General features: G+C 36.8%; 1 protein-coding gene across 2 annotated transcripts; it reads right to left on the bottom strand.

The window, feature by feature from the left end:
• Positions 1-1,146: 1,146 nt before the first annotated feature.
• LOC127422057 (dual specificity protein phosphatase 14-like) lies at positions 1,147-17,909 on the bottom strand. 2 transcript variants are annotated; one of them, XM_051665407.1, is made up of 3 exons: positions 17,673-17,909; positions 7,193-7,448; positions 1,147-3,062 (listed from the first exon to the last, which is right to left on the bottom strand). In XM_051665407.1, exon 3 carries the CDS (start codon positions 2,942-2,944, stop codon positions 2,309-2,311), a length of 636 nt encoding a protein of 211 aa, XP_051521367.1. In that variant the 5' UTR covers positions 2,945-3,062; positions 7,193-7,448; positions 17,673-17,909; the 3' UTR covers positions 1,147-2,308. The 2 variants fall into 2 exon arrangements, with proteins under 2 accessions (XP_051521367.1, XP_051521366.1); XM_051665406.1 differs by lacking the exon at positions 7,193-7,448.
• Between the last annotated feature and the right edge of the window lie 1,854 nt (positions 17,910-19,763).

The following is a 19,763-nucleotide window of genomic DNA, read 5'->3' as shown; positions in this document are numbered from 1 at the left end:
AATAAATTGCACAGTACATAACAGACTGTATTAGATTTGCACTACCCATGTGTATGTGTGTATGTATGTATGTGTGTGTCTGTATGTATGTGTATAATTATTTTTTATTTTTTATTTTTTATTATTATCCATGTCTTGCTGCTGTTTTTGTATTGTTGTACACTGGAAGCTCCTGTCACCAAGACAAATTCCTTGTATGTGTAAGCATACTTGGCAATAAAGCTCATTCTGATTCTGATTTCGCTTCAGAAGACATGGATTTAACCACTGAAGTCTTATGGATTACTTTTATGTTTTCTTTATGTGCTTTTTGGAGCTTCATAGTTCTGGCCACCATTCACTTGCATTATGAGGAGATATTCTTCTAAAAGTCTTTGTGTTCTGCTGCGGCAATAAAGTCCTACACATCTGCGATGGCACGAGGGTTAGTAAATGATGAGAGAATTTATATTTTGGGGTGAACTACCTCTTTAAGAAAAATCCACCCATGTCTAGATCCATTGGAGGTCACGGTATGTGTCTTTATTTATTGTAAAAAAAAAAAAAATAATCAATTCCCCTATGGAATGAATTGATGGGATTTTGTACTTCCAGAACCAGACTGTTGCGCTATATGTACAGTAAAAAAAAGTGAATCTCTGTGATTGTACCCAACTTTACAACCCTTTAAACAACAGCCTGTCCAACAGTGAAATAAAAATGTAAATGTTAACATTTTAAAGAAGTAAAAACATCACTTTGAAACACGCAGCTCACACATTTATTTAGTTAAATTATAGCGTTTTATAAGTTATGTTTAATAATATTCCTTTAAGATTCCTTTTTCCGTCCTCAAATTTAAGACCTCTTTAAATAATAATTCAGGCTGTTGTTATACCATTTAAGACTATTTTGGGACCTGTGGGAACCCTGCATATGGATTCCTGACTTTGTGATTGTTGGAGCTTCAAAGTTCTGGTTACCATTCACTTGCATTGTATGAACATACAGCGCTAAAATATTCCTCTAAAAATCTTTTGTGTTCAGCAGAAGAAACAAAGTCATACACATCTGGGATGGCATGAGAGTGAGTAAATGATGAGAGAATTTTCATTTTTGGGTGAACTACCCCTTTTACATAGATGGAGTAATTTGGTGTATTAAACAATGTTTTGCAATGTTTTAATAATGCCACAGCATTTACACTTTTAGGGAAATCAACCTATAAATGGCTTACTTGAAGTGTCCACATTTAGCAAGAATAGAAAACCGTTTTCTTTTTTTTCTTTTTTTTTTTTTTACATATTTAGTGTTTCTGTAATTTGTACATTTAAAAAAGGTAAACATTTGAGTTAATGTTAATGCATTTATGATGAACTAAGGAACTAAGCAAATGCAACAATACAATATTTAATCATTTATTCATTTGAACACACTAATTAAAACACTTTAACATAAATTCAAGTTTTCTAACATGAATTAGTAAAAGCTTTGCTATGAGTCCTGTGACAGATGTCTCCTCTGTTTATTGTGATTCACTACATTAAATATTTTAAAGAAACATCTTGACTTAAATAGTCATAAAGATAAAAACAATAGAAATTGCAAAAAGACCAAATAGACTAAATTATTTGAAAAAATGACTTGACAGTGACTGCCATATTTAACAATCTGCTTTTTATAAACAAAAGATTCCAAAGCTTTCAAAATGTTGACTGTCCTTTTTGGAGTACCATTATCATTTAAAGATAGATATTTCCTGTTATATTCAATATACACAAATCTATTAAACTCATAATATTGTAAAATATCCATCTGCTAAACATTTTTGTGGCTCTTGAGACCTTTCAAAACTATTGTCTTTTTTTTATTATTATTATTATTTCTTCTGCACAAAAGCTAAAGATATACATTGGAATACGTTTTCTTTTTTTTTTCTTTTTTAAATGCTACCAGTAATCAAGAGCAGTCTGCTGCATTTCTCATCAAATAAAAGAGCAGAACTAAGACAACATTAGCACAGTTTTAAGGAAGGGCAAATTTGTGATTCTCAGCACCTCATTTGGTTCCCAAAGTGCTTCTAAAATAACAGTTCAACATTAAAAAATGACCCTATCACTTCTAACCTCATAAAAGAGTGGACTCCGAGTGACGTTGTCCATCTCAAAAATGGACACAAACACCCAGGCAAGGACTCACATCTCACATGATTCTCTTGCTGGAGGAACATGCACACATTTCGAAAGAGGTCGGAAGACGACAGAGTCAGAGATCAGTTATCGGACCTGTTAATTCTCCTCTACGCTTAAACCAAAGACAAAACCCCTCTTCACAAGCCCCAGTAAGGTGCCAGGTCTCTGCGGTCCCGCTCGTACACGTCTGGCATGACCCCATATGGTGTCTGGATCATTTTCACGGAGTTCCTGCCAAACAGTTTCCTCTCGTAGTCAATAAGTTGTCGCCAGAATCCTCCATTAGGACGAATGACGGGTCGCCGGGCCTTGACCCAAGCATGGGCATCAGCCAGGGAAACTCTGTGGTACTTCATGAGGTAAGCCAAACAAAGCGAGGCGGATCGGCTCACACCAGCCGCGCAATGCACCAGGACGGCACCACGTTTGCGGCCAACGCTGTGGATCTTATCAGCCACACTGTCAAAATAAAGTGAGATTGGAGAATGAGGCATGTCGGCCAGTGGCACCTTCACATACTCCATGTGCGGCCAGTTGAAGTTGGGCAGCTCGATGGTGGCGTTTACCACGCAGGTTATTCCTTTCGACAGGAGGAGACTGCGGTTCGACGCCACATTCCCACGGCCAAGGAACAAGGAAGGGGTGATCTGGGCGATGCCACCCAACAGGCTGCTGGTCTCGGGCACCAGTCGAGGTACAGCTGTGGGCATCACTGAACTGCGGTGATGATGATGATGATGGTGGTGGAAGAACCCATGACTTCGGGAACCCATAGAGGAGTGCAGGTAGTAGACAGAGAAATAGAAACCTTGAGGAGGCGCCAGGATCTCTTTCAGTTCTCCTTGGTCATCTTAAAGCAACTGATGATTTCACACAGACCATCGGACATATCTATAACAAACCAAGAGGAATACAATTTAATTTGAAAAATAAGTAGTCATTTAGCCACTAGTCTCAGCCCAACACACTAATCACACTGTGAATTCAGCAACAGTAGCTCAAAAGTTTTGCTGAAATCAAAATGTGAATGACTGCCTTTAATAAATGCATAATAAACGTTGCCATTTCTAATCATTCAGTTTGCACAATTGCATTTTATACACTAACCTGCAAACTCATCATTGCCACTTTGTTCATTCTCGATGAAGTACAAAAACCTTTTTTGTGTATGGTTACTAAATTCACAAATTTGGACTGCCACTTGCACTGTACCGCATCGATGCGTCCTATGTGCGATACCTGTGCCTTGTCCTACAAGCGACGTGAACATATGGGCATGTGTGAGCTCCAGTTTATGGGTGAAATGTCCAAAGAGTGGTGTCAAACGTGAGTTGTATTTGTAGTTGTAAATGATGTAATACAGTCAGCAAGAATGCATATTTTATTAACACGTCCCACTAACTCAAACCCTAAACCTAACCCTAGTGAAGTACATATGTCGTTTTAGAGCGAAAAAGCAAAGTTCAATTTGTGCTTACTATTGTGTATGTGAACACAATTACTCACTGGTTCCCATGGGACCAGAACTCATGTCTTGGAGGTTGCTCACGCAACACAATATCAATAGAGCTAGAGGGAAATGTGATCACTTTTGAATTGAGGCAAAAATGTCTGATGGTGGATGGCGCTTGTCAGTATTTCAGATGAATGGGTTGATTTCAGGATACATGAACTTTTAAAAATGTTTTGTGATCATATTGCACCTATAGACTGCCCACAGTTCATTCACTGACCATCTGATGCATAATACACACAAAACTGGAAAGTGCTTGGCAAGGACTAATACTGGCTGACTTTACACAACTTTCGGGAGTACGGGTACACAGTGATTTTTATTGAGTTGATGCATCGAGTGCTTTTGAGGATGAAATAATCCCTGCATTTTTAAAAGTTTGCCAGATTACTGTCATTAATTCTTTTAAAGATATTTAAAGATATTCAGAGTTTTGTTTGAGGCACTTAGTAGCAAGTTAACTAGGTGCACCGATGTCTGTACACATTTTCTGCTGTTTTTCTGTATTTTCTGTACAACCATTTGTGGAGACTGATGCTGCGCCATTTTTTGTGGCATCACATCTGTCTATTCTTGTGATATAATCTATTTCAGATAAACCTACCCCTAAATGGCACGTAAAAACAAATAGAAAAACTGTGGTTGGTCGCTTTACATGTCAGTCAAGCTGTCTCTTCCTGTCTTAGTAGGCAGTTCTTGGCCAAAATAAGATGGAATTTGGACACAACCGTTGCCATTTAGTCAAAGTAACTTAAAGAATACTTTAAGTATATTACTGGAACGATCCTCATGGAGCAACTTGGGGTTAACTGCCTTGCTCAGAGGCACAATGGCAACAGCTCATGAGTTGTTCTTCATGGGACTTCAACCTACAACCTTCTGTTACCACTCCAGATTTTTATCCACTATGCCACACCAATAAGTGAGCCCATTACTATCTGAATATATTTTTTCAGGGATGCTTTACAACAGTTGATGAGTAAAGCTTAATCCTTGATGGTAAAAAAAACAACATTAGCATGGGTGAATGCTGGTTTAATGGTGTTAATTACTGTCCCCAGCAGATGTGCTCCTCTATCAGACTCATGTCCCTCCAGCTGTGCAAGAGAGTATGAGGGGCATGCAGAGCAAGAGTTTACTGGAGCCTGGAGGAGCCACATTAATCAAACAGAGAACAAGACTTATAAGTCAAGAATACACTGTCTGACGGGGAGAGTGATGAATTGTACGAAACAGAAGGGCAACCACATAAAAAATCATTATTATTTTTTTAAAGTTCAGTTAAATGAAGAGGTTTAAATATTTGCTCTGACGAAGATTTGATTATGATTCTTTAAATAAAAATTGTGCATTGAAAATTTTCTCATAATTTGGATTTGATTATATTATTATAGTAGTAAATTAAGTATCATAAACTAAGAATGATTTTGCAGCATTTATTAATCTTGGTTAAAGTTAATTTATCAAAAAACATTTGTTTCTTTTACATAATACATTAACTACTGTTAACATAATATACAACTTACAATGTAAAAATGTATTTATGAAGAAATTAGCATTAACACTTTACAATATTAGTTAACATGAACTAACAATAAACAAAACTTTTACAGCATTTTCTAATCTTAGTTAATTTCATCATATACATTTTATAAATTAAAAGTTGCATAAGTTAACATTAGTTAATGCACTATGAACAAGCATGAACTAAATTTTTATATAAAGATTAACCAAGATTAATAAATGGTGTAAAGTTTGTGCTCCCTAATGCATTATTAATGTTTACAGGTGGAACCTTATTGTAAAGTTTTACCATATTATATTATATTATACATTTTGGTTATATTAATAATTATTTTCAAAAATATTATTAAGGCAAACTTGTGGAGGGACAATTTACACATTATATTTACTTTCAGTTTTAACAAAACAAAATGTTGGGTTTTATATTCACATGCTCAAGTATTTGAGATAAGAAATGAATGCATTCTATATTGGATATTACTAAAGTAATTATAATTTATTATTAAATTCTGTAATTAATTAACTGAATTTTTATTGTTAGATCATTGCAGTGATGCATTTTTACACTTACACTTGTAGTTAAAAGCCACTCTACACACATGCGCACGCAAATGCTCACACACAGGAAGGATATATAAAATAACTTTAAAATGCCAAGTACTATTAAAATACGTACCATGACTAGGGGATTTAACAAACAATTGTTTTTGTTTTTTTTTATATTTGGAGTGAAGTGGAAAGTTTCATGGCTGAAAAATCGCTTTGTCTTGTAGAAATGTGTATGTTCTCAGGTAACATTCAGTACACTCATTCAGTGCTGCCCCTTGAATACCCCTGTGGATTCAGAGACTGCTGAAATCCGCTTCCTCTAATTATGCTGGCAGCCATGAAAAACAACTGAATGTAAAGCATCTGTTTTTGCCGCCTGTCTTTCATACTTTAGCAAGGACAGACGGTATATTTACGCCTTGTGCACTGTATGTACTTTCTCATCATGCTTGAGGGCTCTTTATTATCCACACCTCACAACAATGCACCCTTATTAGCATATCACAAATATCAGTATAAATATGATTACTGTTGTGGTTGCAAACAGCACCTTTAATCCCTTTGTTATTATTCCACCTTATGTATAGCTACAGCTGGCTCAGCGCCCTATAGCAACATGTGGTTGATTCCACTTTGCCGTCTTACCATCTCTTTCTCTTTCAAAGCATTAGGAAAAGGCACTATAGCTAGAATTTTCTTTTTTTCTCAGTATTTTTCAGCCTTTTCTTTATATTCAATATTAATCTTAATATTTATGTGTTCACTCAGAAATGGCCTAAAATTTTGTTTTTTACTCAGAAGAAATCGTTATTTGGAACGCACAGGTAGCCAAGTAGATTCATTCAATGTTTAATGTAAGAACTAAAACTGAAAAAATCTAGTCTAAAATAATCAAGGCATGTTTTCACTCTGTTTTCCAATAAATGAAAACAAGAAAGAATTATATTTAATTATTTTCATTTATACACACTACTATAACAATGCATTGTAATAAACAGAAATATTTACCAACATGTATTTTTACTAATATATTTGAATATGTGAAAAATTCCACATGGAGTGTTTTGAAACGATTCACTGAAATGAACAGCTTGAACTGTTTCAAATAAATGAAACATCCCAACTCCAACACTGTTTCTGTTACAGAAGTACCAATATGTACTATATATTCAACTATGTTTCTGCTCTTTGAAATGTAATAATATATGTGGTTGATATATTTATGTTTTGGTATATTTTTCTCAATGTTGTTTTTTTTTCTGTCAATCCAGGTGCATGGGTGGAGTGGACCTTTCTGACGCCCTGATAGGGTACTATAAAGTCATCCACAAGACCCAGAAGCGGTGCAAGACGTTCTTTTATCATTTCATGGACATGGCAATTGTGAACGCCTTCCTCCTCCACAAAGACATTGAAAAAGGTAAAGGAGAGGTACCTATGCATCAGAAGGTATTCAGAGAGACCCTTGCTGAGGAGCTGGCAGAGTTGGGGTCTCACTCCACAGCCAGACCCGTATCTCCTGCTCCATTCAGAGCACATCACAGGTCAGTGCATATCAGTGGACTCAGCACTGCTGGTCGACTGAAGTGCAGGCAGTGCCATGCAAAGACACCAGTGAAGTGCTCCTCCTGTGATGTGCCTTTGTGCTTTGTCCCCAAACGTGCTACAATTACTGGCATGTTGCCAAAAACCTGTAAAAGGTAAAATAGTTTGGTGTGTCACAAATAGTTTTGGTGTGTCGGAGAATCACTTGTGTGATTCTGACTGCTGGGGAAAAAAACTTCAGAGTGTCACCTTTCAAAAGAGACCAAAACCATGCATGTACTCCAAACTGTTCAAGAACAGCTTTAAATTTACTTAGGGTATGCCTTGAATAGGCGTTTCAGGCTAATTTTACAGGATTGGGAAGAGGTTAAAGAGTTCACCCAAAAAAATTATGTCATTATTTACTCACTAGGCCTGGTTACGCAATACTAATAATTGCATATATGTTATGAATATTCCATTTATTTCCCAGCTTTTTTAAAGAATACACACTCTTGCAACATGTTTATACACTTGTTGAAGCATAAGTATTCATGTGATGCATAAAGACCTGACACACTTTAAAGTGGCAAGAGGACAATCAATTTATGACCGTGTCCTTGTGCTTGGTAGCCTGCTACTGTGTTAGCATTAATAAATCCCATCTTCCCCAGTTCGAGCAGGCTGTCTCCCTGAGCTTTCCTCTACACACCAAGAAATAAAACAGCCTGCCTGCCATTCTCATGGGACACAGATCGCAATAACATCTACAGTCTCTAACATCCTCTCAAGCAGGGAACACAATCCATCTCTTGCTGTCACTCATTTTTCACAATGAAAATGTATCACTGGGTTCCCATGATGTCTTTTGGTGCTCAACTAGTTTTGCGTAGCCAGGTAGATTGGCCAAGAACCAGCCATTTAGACAGGAAAAATCGTCTAACTGACATGTAAAGGTGTCAGTCACAGTTGGTTTTTACATTACGTGCGGTTTAGGGGCAAGGTTATCAGAGATATAAGTTACCATATCAAAAGACCAACATGGGGATTGGGGAAAGAAATCATTTATATAATGGCATTGGCACGGCAATCTCTGCGAGCGATTGCACAAAAAACACACAGGAAAACAGAAGAAAATGTGTAGAGAGGCTAAGTACAGCCAAGAAAACCTTTTCACAGAGAATTTCAGACATACATTAACCAAAGCAAAAAATGCAGCTCTGCTCGTGGATTTCTGCTTTACTTTCTGCCACGTGCCTCAAATGAAACTCTGAATATCTTTAAAAGATTAGATGTCACTAACCTGGCAAACCTGGGCAAATCTGGTGATTATTTTGTCCTCAAAAGCGCTCATTCTGTTTATGCGGAACCTTGTGAACACAACTCTGTTTGTGGGCGGACTGATAAAAAGTCCTGTGTGCGTCTACTCGTGGAAGTTCCATTAAACCAGCCAATCAGATTAGGACTGATTAACTTTAGAAAGTGTTTTACAGTTTTGTGTGCTATGTGCATCAGATGTTAGAGCACAGACTGTAGCCAGTCCATGGGCATGCCTTCTGAGATTAAGACATCGTTCAACAAACTTTTCTTTACAGCTTCCTGCTTGTTCAAACAAAAGGGCAGTCAGTGTCATTTTGGCAGAGTGTTCTTTGGGGAATTTGTGTGGTGTCCACCTGGTGTAAGTTATATTGGAGAAAAAGTCCATTTCCAGACTGTACGGCTGAGAGATTAAAACTTTGTGAGCTGTTCTTGGTTGGTGACCCAGTGACTAAGAAGAGTTCTGGAATAGTACTGATTGAGTCAAAGGCCTTACTGCTTACCAGTGATGGGTGTAATCCAATTACAAAGTAAAAATTACTGTAATCGAATTACATTTTAGTAAAAAAGTAGTGTACTGCATTACATTTAAAATTCTTGTAATCAGTTTACATTTACAGACTTTCAATTAATTTAATTACTTTTAAGTACATTATAGTGTTATGCTTATTTCTAATATATTATTTATGTAGAATACATGAATTATGGCCTCATAACGAGTCATTGTGAAGGAGAAATGTGAGGTGTGGAGTGTATGACTTGTGTGTAACAATGAACAAAGAAGGAACATAAACATTGTTTTGAATTTGATGAGCGGAAGTGTTTTAGAAAGTAACTTAAAAGTAATTAGTAATGTGATTACTTTCCATTGAAATAATTAGTAATGTAATCTGATTACAATTTTAGATAAATAATTAGTCATTTTAGTGGATTAGTATTTTTAAGTACCCAACACTGCTGCTTACTATCACTCTCTATGTACACTGAGAATGTCAAGTTAGGTCATATTTATTTGTATGACGCTTTTTACAACACATCGTTTCAAAGTAGCTTTACAGATGCTGCAACAGAAAATTATGCTGTAATGTCTGTAATGTCTTAAAGTCCATATTGAGCAGTTTAAATGAAAAACATGATTGAAAATCATGCTTTAAAAATGATTTGTCTTTATGCCCCCACTGAGCAAGTCAAAGGCGAAAGGAGAACGAGTGGACAAGTGGAATGATAGGAAAGAGCAAGACATAGAGGATGAAGAGAAACAGAAAATGTAGGAACATTAGAGGCCTGATCCTGTCATCACTCACCCTCATGTTGTTCCAATACCTTCTGATTTTCATTGGTGAAACGCATAAGTAATTCTGAAATATTTTCAGGCTGCTCCATACAAAAACATACAGTGGCCACAGACTATAGTCATTTTCACACATACAGCCTTTTCCAGAAAATTAACTACAATTTTCAGTTTAGAGGTCATGTGTGAACATGACCCTTTTGAAGATACTGATAAATTTAGCACTGGGTATTTCTCTGAATGACAAGTTGTAACATTACCTGAAAAGTTCAGTTTTAATGCTATGTGTGAACAGAGTTGTAAGATTAACAGTTTGAGCAAGTACGAGGACAGGATGCTCTGACATAAGACGGAGGTGATTCAGTTACTCTGGAGTCAAAAATATGTCTTCAAATTAGACAGATAGTTCAATTATTCAATTTAATTAAAGGATATAATAAATATTTGATATTTTAGAGCTGACTGTATCGGAAATCTCGTAGTGTATGATGCTCCACGACTCAAATCTGAAGGCATATGATGAGCAGCCAATGAAAATCAACTGCGCATGGCCACAACACTGGACCACGAAGAAATGGAGATGGTGAACAAGTGCTCAAAGTAGAGAAAACATTTAACGGCATTCACATCCATCTTGCTTAGCAGTCAATGTGCTCAGCCCGTTTATTTTTAGACTCAGAAAAGAGAAGCGGCAATATCAACGGCAGTGCTCCCGTACATCAATGTTTTTTTTACATTTTTGTGTAAAAACAAATGTAGCCGGAGTGATCCTCAGTCGTTTAGTGTGTGTTGCCCAGTTTTTATCTGTAGCCATTAACATTGTCGGTAAGTGAGTGTAAATACCTAGTATTTTTAGATATTAGAAGTGGTGTACTGTAATTCAGCCTAAAAGCTCTTCTCTTCATCTGAGCGGATGAAGAAATTTGACTGATAAAATACTACATCTTATCAAACACTACATCTCAGAGTTTACTGGCATTTTGGTGCTGATACAGTTGTGCTCAAAAGTTTGCATACCCTGGCAGAAATTGTGAAATTTTGGCATTGATTTTGAAAATATGACTGATCATGCAAAAAAAACTGTCTTTTATTTAAGGGTAGTGATCATATGAAGCCATTTATTATCACATAGTTGTTTGGCTCCTTTTTAAATCATAATGATAACAGAAATCACCCAAATGGCCCTGATCAAAAGTTTACATACCCTTGAATGTTTGGCCTTGTTACAGACACACAAGGTGACACACACAGGTTTAAATGGCAATTAAAGGTTAATTTCCCACACCTGTGGCTTTTTAAATTGCAATTAGTGTGTGTATAAATAGTCAATGAGTTTGTTAGCTCTCACGTGGATGCACTGAGCAGGCTAGATACTGAGCCATGGGGCGCAGAAAAGAACTGTCAAAAGACCTGCGTAACAAGGTAATGGAACTTTATAAAGATGGAAAAGGATATAAAAAGATATCCAAAACCTTGAAAATGCCTGTCAGTACTGTTCAATCACTTATTAAGAAGTGGAAAATTCGGGGATCTCTTGATACCAAGCCAAGATCAGGAAGACCAAGAAAGATTTCAGCCACAACTGCCAGAAGAATTGTTCGGGATACAAAGAAAAACCCACAGGTAACCTCAGGAGAAATACAGGATGCTCTGGAAAAAGACAGTGTGGTTGTTTCAAGGAGCACAATACTTGTTGACCCCTCTCCAAACGTAGCGCTTATGGTTGCGACCATAAAGCTCTATTTTGGTCTCGTACCTCCAAATTACAGTGTGCCAGAAGCTGTGAGGCCTGTCAAGGTGTTGTCGGGCATACTGTAACCGGGCTTTTTTGTGGCATTGGCTTCTTTCTGGCAACTCGACCATGCAGCTCATTTTTGTTTAAGTATCATTGGATTGTGCTCCTTGAAACTATGTGATAATAAATGGCTTCATATAATCACTATCCTTAAATAAAAGTCATATTTTCAAAATCAATGCCACAATTTCTGCCAGGGTGTGCAAACTTTTGAGCACAGCTGTATGTGAATAGTCGCAAAATGGAAAAAAGATGGAAACCATTGCATGTGTGAATAGCAGATGTGGCACATTTACCAGAAAAAATAATCCAACAATTTTACTGCAATTTACCAGGTTGCATACGTGAAAGGGGCTTATGTAGGGCCCTATGAAATCCCTTTTATTTTTTTCCCACATTCTGTGTTTTCAGTTTTACTTTCTCTGAATTCTGAGTTTGAAAGTTTAATTACATTTTATCATTTAAAACAAGATCCTGTCTAAAAAAATGAACTTATAGATTTTTAATAAAATGAAAACAGAACAATTACTTTTGAACATACCATTGCATTATTTTTATCAAATGAAGAGCTTCTATACTGATCCTCACAGCATAATCCAAAACCCAAAATTTGAGTTTTTATTTATTTATTTATTTTGTCAAATACAGTGCTACACAGTAGAGCATCACAGTTTTAATGAAAGCAGAAATTAAACTCTTGCTTGAGATATTGTTTAAAGTAATTATTATTGATATATTATTATTAATATCATTATTATTACTACTACATTGAATATTACATTTTACTAAACAGAAGTAATATTTCTGTTGTGTTTTTTCAATTTCAGGCATCTAGTTAAATTGAGCTTTTGTTTTGGCTGAAAACTGGACGTTATTGACGACTTCTCACCTTAGGAAAAGCAGTCCACTATATGGGCTAATGTGCTTATTAAACTGCAAAAGGCTATGATTTAATTATATAAATATATAGTGTGCTTATACAGTGAATAAAGTGCTCTGCTCTTTGTCATTCATACACACACGGAGCGCATGTGATGTTAATGATGCGGTTAGTGCGTAAGCAGTGGCTTCTCACATTCACCTTCTGATGAAGCACGCGGCTCAGCAAGACCGTATAGGCTATTTGTTTAATTAAATCTCAGCCTTTTGTGGTTTAATCATCCCAATAGGACATATCACAGTTTCATTTGATTAATTGTGAATATATACATTAATTTGATCCCAAATATGTCAGTTTCTGTGACATTCCGTATTCTACAGTTTATTCTGTTTTTATGATTCTGCGATTCCATCTGTGTTTTCCACAACGCCCTACTAATGATAGCTTTGTGAGAGGAACAGAACAAAAATGTATGTTGTTATACACTGACAATCTTCCCCTCCGCCGTAGCTCTCAAATGTCATTAGCACTTCCACAAATTCAAACTTGACATGCGACAACCAGTGGTGTTTTCTTGACAAAAAAACTGATGCAACATGTCTTGATACAATAAATTTGAATACGCACATAAATGAGATATGAATGGGAATACAAACATTTTGGTATGTTTCTCACACAAGCCTATCGTATGGCTTCAGAAGATATGTGGTTACATTCCGTGCATAAATCATATCATGTGGACTACTTTTATGGTACTTTTTTGTCTTTTTTGGGGGGAGGGGGGGGATTTGAAAGCCCCTGGCCACTGTGTATATATTCATTGTATGGAAAAGGGCACCGTGAACATTTTTCAAAATTTCTTCTTTTGTATTCCACAGAAGAAAGTAAGTCATACAGGTTTAGAACGACATAAGGATGAGTAAATGATGACAGAATTTTCATGTTTGGGTGCACTTTTCCTTTTAAACTGAACATGTGCTTCTTGTATCATCAAAATGCACTTTGGCTTGAGTGTCTATGAAAAGGTTGTTGATTACAAGCTTATTAGAAGCAATCAATCAGTCTTTAATGAATGCCTTCTCCATTGGAAGCCGAGACATTTATTTTACTAGAGACACAGTAATTCACTCTCTTTACCTTTAGACTGGCATGAACACATGTATTCTTGGCATGACAGTAATGGGCTGCTATGTCAACCTCACACACACACTCAGACGCATCACTCAGTGTGTCTCTGGATCTGTCAACACCAGAGCAGATCACAGATTCTGTACTGCAGGTCTCAGATGCCACCTCTATCAGTGAGAATATTCTCCCAGAGTCTGATTCCATCTCCGCCAGCATTAATGGGAACGAGAGGCACCTGCTGTGAAACTCGATCCCCAAAATGGCAGCCCTTCTTACACACCAAATGTAGAAAACAGGAAACTGAACCTGAGCCGTGTTTACACTACCCACTTAATCTTGTCATTAGCCTAATGAAACAATGCATGCTGATTCAACAAGTGGATCCAACTGAAAGCATTAAACAATGAAACTGTGAACATTTTTAAAGATTAAATGTTAATATATTACATACTATCAGCCTAATAGACTTATCAGTCCTTTTTCTTTTTAATTAATGGGGTTTAAAAGGAACTTTTAATAAAAACAAATGAAACATTTCATTGCAAACTGTGCATCTTGACATTTCCATATCTAGTGATGAATATAGTTTTTACCGATATAGTTTTTTCAATATCCAATTAAATAAAGTTGACTCATTAAACAGCACTCTGAAATATTTCATTCTGATTTGTAAAACCCAACATTCTGTGGTAAAATATTTTTGTACGTATATTGACCGCTAAACTGTATATATAACAGTAACTTAAACATCTCCAATAATGTGCAATATTTTGTTGGTCTACCACAACTAATTATACAGGCAGGGTTGGGAGGGTTATTTTTTAAATGTATTCCACTACTGATTACAAAATACATGCTGTAATTTGTAACGTATTCTGTTAGATTACTCAAGGTCAGTAACTGTATTCTAAATACTTTGGATTACTTCTTCAGCACTGGTAGATTTTTTCACTTGTTTTGACTATAAAAACTCTGCCAGTACAGTAAGACAAAATACACATGTTAAAAATACATTCTCTGAAAAACCTAAATATCTTATGCAGTGTTGTTTCTAAAAACAAGATAAATCAAACTGATCTTGTTTTAATGATTTTTAGATATTTTTACAGGAAAACAATAAAAAAATGATCAAGAATAAGATTTTTGCCCTAATAGGACTTACTAGAAAAAAAGAAATTATTTTCTAACGTGAATTTTCTTATGATCGTGCCTGGTAACATGCATGTAAAATGACTAGAAATAGCATTTTAGCTTAGTGTAAAGCTGACAATTTATGACAAGTTTATTTCTATTTCTTGTGCTCCAAACTTACTTCAAACTTACTTCTCTGTCTGCTCGTATGAATGTAACACATCATAAGAAAGTGTTTCACCGCTGTTCAAATGCACTTTGGATCACATCATTTATACGTATAAATGTTTTCCATCTGAAAGGACTAAATATTAAATGAAATAAATGAATAATATGCAAAGTAATCTCTTCAGTAATCAAAATACTTTTTGAATGTAACTGTATTCTAAATACCAGTGATTTAAATTGTAACTGTAGTGGAATACAGTTACTTATATTTTGTATTTTAAATACGTAATCCTGTTACATGAATTTCATTACTCCCCAACACTGTATACAGATATCTGGCCTTAAACCCAAAGTACACTTCGGTCAGATGCGAACACTAGGCACCTGCGTACAGGACGTGTGATGCAAGTTTCGGACTTCAGCGGAGTGCTCGAGCACTGAACACATGTGGCTCGATTTTTTTAACCGTGCATACTCTGAACACGTAGTATGCTTGTGCGCCTGGAATTATTTGTACTGATTAGTGGGTCCACAAGGTGGCAACATTTACATTTGAGCCATTGCTCTCAAGAAGCAGCACTTAAATGAGATGTAATCTCTGGTAAACAACAGAAGAATGTGGAAACAACAACAGTGGGTGTGCACATCAAGAATGCGTGTGTAAGGAGGTCAGGAGATGCATTTGTGTAACTCCAGTCTGAATAGGAGAAAGAATATAAAGATCTTTAAGAGTCTAAACTCTTGAAGATAAATAGTCCAGTATCTCAGTCGTAGCATGTACGCACCAACCGCCTGTGTATGCGGGCACAGTCAACTAAAGTATACTTTGAAAGGCTAGAGCCCAAAGTATACTGGATGTGTTATTATTCAGGTATGTTGCTATAAATATACTGACTTTATCTTACTTGCTCAGCAATATTCTTTTCAAACTGTTGCTCCACCATCCCTTACAAAAATCGAGAGTTCATAGCAAATTTGCCGCAAACTTGCCGCAAATTCGTCACTGACAATTTTTACATGCAAATGAGTTTTGCAGCAAACTTGCATAAAATTGTCCATTGTTGCCAAAGGTTTGCTGGAGGTTCACCACTACCAGCAAACATCTGCAAACTTCTGGAAAACGTTTGCGGCGAACCAAAAGCTCATTTGCATGTGAAAATAACAAGCGGCAAATTTGAGCCTAGTTTAGATCTTTTGTAAGGGAGTAGTTGAGTTGAAAGATAAAACTCACCGTAGGAGCAGACAGCTAACACGAACCTCGCGATAGCAGCCCGTGCGGCAACGTTGATGTAACAAGGTTTAAAATGGGCAAGGAGGTGGTGGGAACCGGCCGAACAGTCAAAATAATGTTTCATGAAAACTTAAAAAGACATAAACAAACACACACGGCAGCTGCGTGTGGCTCTCTCTCTCTCTCGAACTGCCGCATCTGGCTCAGCTTTATCCCTCTCCTCGTCTGATTAGCACGGGCCGGCCCTGCATAGTCACGGCCCGGCCCTGCCCTCCTCTGCTGAACACGATCCCGTCAAAGTATACTTCATTTGACCATGTGCTCATATCACAGGCGGTTGGCTCATAGGCGTTACGAATATGAGATACTGGATTGGACTATTTCTCAAATGTGAGTGTTGCCACCTTGTGGACCCACTAATTAGTGCAAATAATTGCAGGCACATGCGCATTCTGTGCGTTCAAAGACACTCAGTAGAAAAATCAGGCTGCGTGCATGCTCCTGCACTCTGCTGATGACGGAATTTGCGTCATGTGTCCTGTACGCAAATGTTAACGTTCGCGTCAAAACCAAAGTATACTTTGGGCTTTAGTTTACAGCTTACAGGATTTTTAAGTTGAAGAAAATATATATTAGAATAAGTGAACTTGTAACTTACACATGTAAATCATTTAAAATAATTTTTATGCAGCTGTGGGAAGTCTGAAAACCACTATTGATGCGCCAGGTCTTTATTTAATGTAGATTTAGTTTGTGAAGTGTACACATTTCTTCGAGTGAACAACATGGTCGCAGAAAAACATTACTTATTAAAGAAAGTTGGCTGAACTTAAGACAATAATGGTTAAGCAAACACAAGGGGTGAAAGGAACAGGCTGATGCCTGAGCTGTATATCTGTAGCTCGTATTATGTTGCATTTAGCGCCTCTTGTCTGACTCAGTCACGCACATCAACCTGTTCCACTCCTTCTATGGCATCCATTTCATCCACTGAAGAAAGACGTTACCAAACGTTATAGGATAACGCAAGATGCCACAAAATACCTACAACTGACATGATGACGAACCTGTTGGCTACACAGTTTGCAGCAAAATTACTATTTAGTTCCAACTCTAATGACAGAAAATAATTGTGAACAAGGCAAATAAACATCACGGAAAATTACAACTATCGCCGCGTACGCTAAGTGTGTGCGCTCACTTCGCGTGCGTTATTACAGGCGTTTTTCTTTTTCTTTCTTTAAAATATAAATGCGTATAACATAAGCAATTGTGTCGGAGAAGTACAATTTTAAATGCGTCCAATTTCCGAGACATAAAGTGATAAGATAAACACCAGAACAGCTGTATTTAGTAAATTCACATTGTTGCGTCAACATGTTTGTTCTATTTAATTAGAGTACTCGTGTCTCTTTGACCCGCTCCAAATCCCTTCAAAGAATAGACTTACCTCGTTACTTCAAAACATTGAAGGCGAATGTCCTCTAAAATTATGATCGGGTTAACTGATTAGAGGCAGAATTAATTTAGAGCAGCGCTAACAAGCAGATATTTTGGGAATGTTCAGTAAAAACTCCACGCGCTTTCCAGTGATGGAGGTGAGCGTGCGCGCGTCTCTATGGTGCGTGGGTCTGACAACAGGAAATTTTCTATTGGGAAAACATACGCTTATAGAGCACAGAAGCGCCTCCCCCGTTCAACACTACCTACAGTCCTCATACTGACACATCACGATCGACACTCGGCTATAAATATGACAAGAAATTCAGAACAACAAACATCATGTGCAAATGAACATAACGCGCGCGCTAGTGAATCTCGCGCTCAGCATGTTTACAAGGGTGGTAAAATTTTGTGTGTGTGTGGGTGGGGGGCAATAGTTTTATTAATAAAGGGTTTAAATGAGATAAAGGCCTAACATTGTATATTTTTTGGTTTTAAAAGATTTGTTTTTTTTTCACACATCTTTTCTTTCTTTTTTGTGCTGTCTCAAAGATAAGACAAATATAATTTTTATTTCTTTTCGTCACTGATGTATCTGTGAAATGACATGACATCAGCTGGGTAGCAAAAAGAAAATACACAAAATTATTTTTTGAAGCTCCAAAAATCACAAAGGCAGCATAAAAGTAACTCATATGGCTCCGGTGGTTAAATCTACATCTTTTGAAGCGATATGACATTCTGAAAGTGAAAGTGGAGATTTATAGTAAAAAGGATTTAAAAATAGATCAGTTTCTCACTCAAATTGATTACTTTTATGCTTCTTTTATGTGATTTTTGGAGCTTCCAAGTTCTGGCCACCATTCACTTGCATTGTATGGACCAAAGAGCTGAAATTTTCTTCTAAAAATCTTTGTTTGTGTGCAGCAGAAGAATGTAATCTGGGATGGCATGAGCGTGAGAAAATGAGAGAATTTTAATTTTTGGGTGAACTATTCCTTTAAGCCAGAATATCTCTTTATGGTTCAGTTGTGCTGTAATTGTGCAGCTTCTGCAATCATACATCTTAAGCACAAATGTCATGCTTATTGAAATCAAGACTTAAACTGGAACCAACAACATGGCAGGCAATATTTATGCTAAGTTTCAGTCTCTCGTTACAGTCACAGTGGTGCCAGGAGGTCTTTTTTTTTCTGAGATATTTCACCTCGGAGTGACAAACACAGAGCAGTAGTGTTTGAATTTCCGGTATCTAGTTTCGTCACAGATGGGAACAGTCTGAAAAGAGCCAGGACAAAAAAGTCAGTGGCACACCTGATACTCTCTGCTGGGGAGAGAGCTCAAGCCCAATAGAGGCTCTGTTTGTTCAGTGTTTTTCTTCTGCTCTGAACAACACGGGCAGTGAGATTTATTTTTATTTTTTTTAAAAGAACTGCTAGGTGTGTGAAGGATGATGTAGGATGGTGTAACTTCGGTTTTCTTTAAAGAGCCAATGAATGAAGTTTTAGGGGTTTTAGTCCATGTCTGTTTACTTTAGGTCCATCTACAGTGCCTATAGAATGTCATCATACCTTGACTCAAAATCTTTATCACGTCACATTACACCATGGAAATGTAAATAAATCCATTGAACCTTTTCCAGCTGTTACACATTATAACATTCAACATCAAAGTGAAAATAACATGTAAAATAAATCTGAACAATGATTGAAAATTAATAAGTAAAATATCTAGTTTATATAAGTGATACCTAAGAGTAACCATTTCAAACTTTCTAAGGTGCAACCAATCACCTTTCAGATCCCATACATAGCTAATTGGCCCCCACCTGACATCAACTGTAGCAGTTTTGATTACTTAATAAAACACGGCTGTTCTTAGTACTAGCAGTGCATGATAATGTATTCAAGAATTCACCATGGTTGGAAAGGTGCTTAAAAATTGTGGAAAGGCACAGGTTAGGAGAAAGTTACAAAAATATTTCAAGGCATCTATCCCTCTGAGTACCGTTCAGAGCATTATTAAGAAGTGGAAAGCACGTGTCACCACCAAAACATTGCCTAGATCAGGCCGTCCCACCAAACTGGATGACCGTGGG

This window comes from Myxocyprinus asiaticus, chromosome 31 (assembly GCF_019703515.2).
Source record: "Myxocyprinus asiaticus isolate MX2 ecotype Aquarium Trade chromosome 31, UBuf_Myxa_2, whole genome shotgun sequence".
In the NCBI taxonomy this organism is placed as follows: Eukaryota; Metazoa; Chordata; class Actinopteri; order Cypriniformes; family Catostomidae; genus Myxocyprinus; species Myxocyprinus asiaticus.
Note: the sequence above shows the minus strand (reverse complement) of the source record. Positions and strands in the feature narration are given on the sequence as shown.